This window comes from Alligator sinensis, unplaced genomic scaffold (genome assembly GCF_000455745.1).
Source record: "Alligator sinensis unplaced genomic scaffold, ASM45574v1 scaffold50_1, whole genome shotgun sequence".
NCBI lineage: Eukaryota > Metazoa > Chordata > Crocodylia > Alligatoridae > Alligator > Alligator sinensis.
Window position 1 is genome coordinate 1040402 of NW_005842059.1, and position 6978 is coordinate 1047379.

Consider the following 6978-nt stretch of genomic DNA (forward strand, 5'->3'; position numbering starts at 1 on the left):
ATAATATTTCAAAGGCCATTAGTCCACTTCATTTAAACAAGGTTGTTGAAAATGCTGTTTCCAGTCCTGGATTAGCCAGGGAAGCTCTTAGCACCCTGACAAACTGCCATTCAACCAGAGTGACCGAGGACTTTTATGGGACGAGAACACAAGTGCCACTCAACTTGGGAGGCACGTTCATTTACCATTGCTACTACCTTCCATGTTCCCCTAGCCACCCTAGGTGGAATTTCCAAAAAAAGCTTGGAGTTAGACTTCAATGGGAGCAGAACTAAACTTGAATGGCTACTTAGAGATGGACCTACAAAGTTACATGGTCACAGTCATACTAGTACACCTCCCCAAACAGACACTGCAGAATTAAGGGAGATTATGGACGTGGAATTGACCAGACTAGGGGGTGATGGAATTTACCACAGATCAGCTGTACAGTAGTATTCACCAATACATATGCCATTCCCACCTTGCAGCAGAAAGGAAGCCAACCCACAGCAACAGGATTCAATGACAGATGGCCATGTTACTCCAGTTTTGCTTTCACTTACTGCAGGGAAAGAACGCGCACACAGGCAGTTACCAGAGTATCTGATGCCCTGAGAAGTCCTGTCCCCATCTCAGCTGTACTCAGCATCAGCACAAGGAGCATCTATGAGTAGAACCATGTCAGTAACTTTCTGTTTAGACAAAGCTTAATGGAGCGAGTGCCTTTTATCAGAGACTAGAGCATGCTGTGTAAGGACACCTACCAGAAGAACACAAGCCACCTTGGCCTTGCTGCAGAGCCAAGGATTATGCAGCTCTACTGAATGCAGGGAATGCTTTGATGGGCAGTAAACAGAAGCCAGTGTCAGAAGTCAGCAAACAGGCCTAATAAAAGGCATGCTATTCAGCTTTATCAGGGTAACAACCTCAACAGAGCCCTCAGGCGGGGTGTGGAGCAAGCGAGGACTCCTCTCAGTCAGAAATGCGAACTAGTGGCAGCTGCAGTGGCAGCATGGGTCTAGTTGGCCTTGTTCTTGTTCTTTATTGATCCTTCATCTATTCAAGCCAGTCAAGGCCTGGTGTAAAAGCTCATGCCTCCGTACTTAGTTGCCAAAGTGCCACCCTACTCCATCTTCTGCCTGACTTCAGACTAACATGGCTAACTTCCTCGAAAAAAAACAGATGTGAAGTTAAGCAGAACCATTTCATGTAAGACAAGGACCATGTCTCTGCTCTCCTTGTACAGCACCTAACAGCTTGACATCCTGCCTTCTAAATGCTACTGCAACATAAATACTAACATACAGATTAAGTGCAGCATGGAGCCCAACCCGGGCCCACCATGAGAGAAAAACTTTATTGAGCAGTTTACACAGATATTTGAGGTCCACTGTAAAACAATCTCAGTCTTGACAAAGAATTTCCCTCTTGGGAAAAGTGGGTTCCTGCATGCTCTCCCCCTCTGGCAGACTTCTTTACAGAACCCCTGAATCGGTTTTTTGGACTCAGCATGCCATATACCACCAACGCAGCACTCCCAGCTAAGCCGCTGTCTCATACATGTAACAAAAGACATCATCAGTCAAGTTAAACACGAGTCCTATTTCAGACTCTCTCTTGGTGAGGCCACTCTCAGTATCAAGAGATCATGGCTGTCTTCTTAGGAGGTTGCTGTCTATGGATCTGTCCTGACTGACCCAGTTTCTCTTTACACCTTACGCCAAACCCTCCTTCTGTAGACAAGTCACAGACAGCTTTGGAGACAGTTGCTTTGTGGTGTTATTTTATAATCTCTCTCTTCTCTCCAGAGCTCTAGCTGGTTGCCAGAGAAATCAGATAACATGGTCAAAGATCTCGTGATGAAAAATTATGTAAAAATATTTTAAAACACACAGCTTTTCAATGGCCCGTTTGTTTTCAAATGCTAGATATGTATCTATTCTGTCATGACAACCAGAAAAAAATTACTCTTCAAGTACAAAGTGTCTGTTATATCATTCAGGCCTAAAACACAAATCTAGCCAATGCTAACAAGTTTTCAGAGATCTGATGGATAGCATCAAAACTAGGGTAGGCACTGGAATGTGTGAAAATGGATGCAGATAGTTGGAGAGATACAAAGCACTGTACGGATACAAGTCAATAACAAGGATCAAGGACCAGAACCCCACTGTCCACATACAGAACAAAAAGTTGGTCCCCGCCTGAAAGAGCTCAGAATCTACACATAAGAACAAAGAGATACCAACAGATGAGGGAAGTACAAAGTAGCTATGAGACAATGCAGAGTTTTAGCAGCCCAAATGTTCTGTAGACATCACAACATAGGACAGTTTGGAGAGAGGTTTCGAGGGAGGTAGCTTCATTTTATGTTGATAGAAGAGATTTCTATTAATTAAAATCTGCTAGGTTTCCCTGCAAGAGATACCAAGGCAGCGTTTCAATAGAGGACAAACATTTTCAGATGCTATAATAAAACGCACATCCTATAATTCATTGCCAAAACATTTGTACTTTGCAATTCGAGACAAGTGCAAGACGTTAAAGTATTTTATGACATGAGCTAACGGTTGAGGTTTTGCCAGCTATTGTTTTCTTCCAGAGAAACAAGCAACTATTCAGTAGGTCCCAATTCTCAAAGCAGAGCAAGCTGCAAGAATCTAGATGTCTCCTTTAAAATTCTGCATCTGAAAAGATAATCTGATTCTGTTATCACTAGAAAAGAAGAAATCCTCAGCCACAAGGGGGAATTACTGACAAAAGCCTGCTGAGTTATGTTTTCTTATCATAACACTTGGTGGGAAGAACTGACAAGCCCTTTGCTTACTTTATCATTCCCTTGAATATAATTGTACCCTTTTTTGGGCTGATTGAATTTACTGGAATTAGCTCCTAGGGGCAGAAAAGGAACATACATGTCGGTCAGATTTTATATATACATACACACACACACACACACAAAAATAAAATGTGGCTAAAATCTCACAACCTCTCGCTTTCAATACCACACATTTCTGAAAATTGGGGCCCTCATATGTGATTACAGCAATGATTCTCTGCTTGGGGGTGTCTTAATATCTTTTCAAAGCCGTTGCAGGGTGCCATGCAATGTTAGCACTGTTGGGTGCACAAGCATAATTCTCAAGATTAATCCAGAGATTTCAAATAGGAATTCAAAGTGCTAAAAATATTCTGCCGTGTTGTGGTCTCTCTGAGTTCTCTGCAACAAAAGAATTGCTGTTGTACTTTTCTGTAATAAGAAACAGAGTGAAAACTAAGAGCTGGCATCGTCCAAGTGGTGCCTCAAGTCAAGAAGGTTGAGACCCACTGGACTGGAGCGCTGAGGCCTGTAACACTGCTTTAACTTTTAAATTCACCCTCAAACATTATGCGTTTGGAAAGCTAAAGCCCTTTTTCTGGCACAATTACATCAGCGATTGCTATCGATTTAGGTAACACTTCAACTTCTCAGGTGACCAACAGGCCACTGCCTTTGCAGTTAAGCACTGTTGTTTGAACCCTCCTGTTATTACAAATAGCTTCAAGGAAGTTGGTTTCCATTTGGTTGTCTCCAGGCTGTAATGAATGTGGCTCCTCCTAGCAGTATTAAGGATCCTTAACCCTGTTATGTAATTAGTCTAAAAGTCTTGATTGCTGAATACATAGCTTATTTGTAACTACTATTCACTGGGGTACTTGGAACAGTAACTAAACATTATCTCCATCTTCTCCCTGCCAGAACAAACGATGCAAGACAAGAGACAGTATCTGAGGAGCCAGGAAAAATACTCTACTGTTTTTTCCTTCGGATGTTCAAGATAAGAATGTCTTCGCTCCGATACTCCTCATCATGCTGTTCCAGGGGAATCTCTTCCAACTCGAAGTCCATCTGAAGCAGCTGTCATTAAAACCAACAGAGGTAATAAGCAAGGTATTCCTAGCACGGCTGACATCTGCAACAGACTTCATGAAGTTTCACAGGAGGTCCTCCAGTTTTCAGCAGAAAGCAACTGCCCATTAGGAACCAATATGGCACGAAGTATTGACGTGCCAAGGCCTTCCCCCAACACCTTACACAACTGGCTAAAAGTGGTTTGCATCAAGCAGCACATTCGTTTTCATTTATCTGTGCCAATCCAGAGTGAGGCATTGCTTCCCAAAATTTAAAAGCATCAAGAAACTGGATCTTCTGATCAAAGTATTTCAATTTCTCAAACCTCCAGTTGCTCATTTCCAAGCAATAAAACCATATTGAACTACATCATGTAATGCCAACATCTCACCTTCCCCCCAACCTTCCTAAGCAACAGTGGAAAGAAAGATAAGCTGTTCTCTCTACCCAAAAAGTGAAAAAAAGGTCTGGATTCTGGCAAACCAAGGACAAAAAAAAATCCAAAAGATGAAGAACTGAGCTGGAAATGCCCATCTCTTTCATGTGTATACTGGGGGGGGTACAGGCTCTGACATCAGTATCAATCTACCTGCGGCATTAAAACAGTATTCCTCATGTAATGAAATCCCCAGCTACTCAAAGCTTTGTTAGTGCCAACACGCTGAAATACATCCAGAAGTTAAAACAATTCCCTTCACACAGATATTATTAGTATGTACAGACCCTTGCTCTCTTTTCCCTAATTCTCTGTCTCAGTGCTCTTTTTCAATGGCTGTCCTATCACAGAGCATTCAAGATATAAGGCTAAATTCTTCACTGACGTACAGCCCTACAGTCCCTGTTATAACTTGGAGAAATTCATTGATTAGTGATTTGCTTTGGAAAAAGACCCAACCACCTAGATTTAATTTAGGCATGTAGCTGCCATCTACTAATAAATTAAAGAATGCAATTTAAGAAGTTGATGACCAACTTTTTTCTATTTTTTTTCTATCCATGGTCACGTGGAATTTTCCCTCTACAAACTGACTGATCTTGTCCTGACAGAAACAGGTGAGAGAACTGACCCGAATCAATTTCCATTCCTTATGTACACAAAAAAATGGTGTTTAAGACTGAAACTGCAAAGGATACTTACCTCAAAGTATTTTCTCTCTATTTCAGGGTTTTTACCCATAGTTCTTTGCTCATAACAGCATATAATACAGGTATCAGGACCTGAAAGGTCTTTCAGGGTCTTCAGTAATGGCTCCAATGACTGCCAAAAGAGAGGTTATTTGTCACTTCAAAACTCACTTAATTTGTACTACATTCTGTAATTAGAGCCAGCTTTCACTGAACCAGTCCCCTTTTTGTTTCGATTTTCAGGCTGTTATATTTAATTCCTTATGTAGGACAGGGGACAACCAGAGAACAGATGAGATAAATAAGAAAAAAAGGTTACAAAGTGAAGGTTAAGAAAATAAAGGTCACTTTACATATGCAGGTCAGCTTTATCATCTTGGCTGTTTAAGCTTTAGGTCAGGTGTGGGCAATTATTTTGGGAAGAGGGCCGCTTACTGAGTTTTGGCAAGTCATCGAGGGCCGCATGACAGGCAGCCGGGGCAGATAAACATTAATTGTCTAAGTTTTTTAGGGGACCCATGGGCTGGATAGAATGGCTTGGCGGGCCGCATCTGGCCCATGGGCCGTATTTTGCCCACCCCTGCTTGAGGTATTTCATTTACTGAACTATGTTTCCTTTAAGTATTCAGGATGAGGAAGAGTTACGAGGTTTATTCTCAAAATTTAAAGATTAATTTTAAGCTCACTGAATTCATAGATGTGGTTTGGAGCTATGCAGCCCTCCGTGCCTTTGTAAGCAAGAGGCTCAAAGGAGCTGGAGGCTGGTAAGAGAACTGGGGCAGGGTGAGCTGTATTGATTCTCCTACGTTACCCCTCGCGCCTGGGTCTTGGCCATAGCCCCGTTCAGATCTCCTGACAGAGCTTTAGCAGGCTGGTTCTCCGCTCCCCTGCCCTGCCTAGCGAATCCCCACGGGAAATGATGCTGACAACGTCAACATTATCTCTAGCAATATCTACCGGCTCTCCAGTATCAGCCAGCAGCATCTTATTCCCTTCTACCTTTCATCGTCACGGGAAAAAAAACGAGGAACAGATCTGAATTATTGATCTTAAAAAAAGACCAGAGCCAGGCATTTTCCCAGGTAGCGTCAAGTCGGTTAAAGAATTTAACTTGCTCGGTCTTAAAACAACAGCTTTTAAGTCATTGTTCAATGCACAGCTCAATGGTTTCCTTCTAGATCGAAGAACCGAGACGTCGCAGTAGGATTTATTTTGAGAGATTTCAGTGCAACTTGCGAAACCGCTCGCACCACGTCCCAGACGTGCAATCCCTTCCACGCAAACTACTCGTATGGATGTCGCGAAGTTACCTCTTCATAGTAAATGCAGTCGGCCATCAGGATGTAATCTGGGGGAGGCAGAAATTCTGTTACATCTTCACCCCTGGAAAAAACACAGAGAAATGCAAAGGAAACCTTCATTAATACAAAAAGAGAGGTTCAAAACCGGATTACATAACAACAACAACAAGAAATCTGTATGATTTTGGGGCTTAGTTCTCCCACCGCTTCATCTACTCTACAGCTCACAGGCATTTCCCCCTTATATACACCAGATCCTGGTGGGCCGCTTAGCGCTTGACCCGGTGCAAGGGCTTGTCTACGTGAACGCGTGCAACTCTGAACGAAAATTAAGAGCTCATACAAACCATTTCAGTACCTTGGCTTGAATCGAGCCTGTGAGAAGATGCTTGTTGGTCTCGATATTCAACTTCAGCAAGTCCTGGAGCTCCTCGAGGTCGGTGACCGTGACGTCGGCCCTGCGAAGCGACGGTGCGGGGTCAGAAGGACGAGCGCCCGCGACACGCCGCCGAACCCGCGCGCACGAAACCCCCGCCCCGCGACTCTGCTTTGGGGACAGGGTCGGCGCGCCACGGGGCGGGGGTGTGCGCTGTGCTGCGCTCCACGGACCCCCCAGGCAGGGGCAGGCCCAAAGGGGTGGGGGCTCCCCCACCGCACCCCACCTGCGCCCCTCCCCCC

The 6978-nt window shown here is 43.8% G+C and overlaps 1 protein-coding gene across 1 annotated transcript; it reads right to left on the reverse strand.

The window, feature by feature from the left end:
• Positions 1 to 1290: 1290 nt before the first annotated feature.
• Positions 1291 to 6976, reverse strand: VCPKMT (valosin containing protein lysine methyltransferase; the record flags this gene model as incomplete). Its single annotated transcript, XM_025203495.1, has 5 exons — positions 1291 to 2397; positions 3777 to 3880; positions 5013 to 5132; positions 6310 to 6382; positions 6648 to 6976. Coding segments are annotated over 5 exons (636 nt in total), but the record flags the coding sequence as incomplete, so codon positions are not given.
• Between the last annotated feature and the right edge of the window lie 2 nt (positions 6977 to 6978).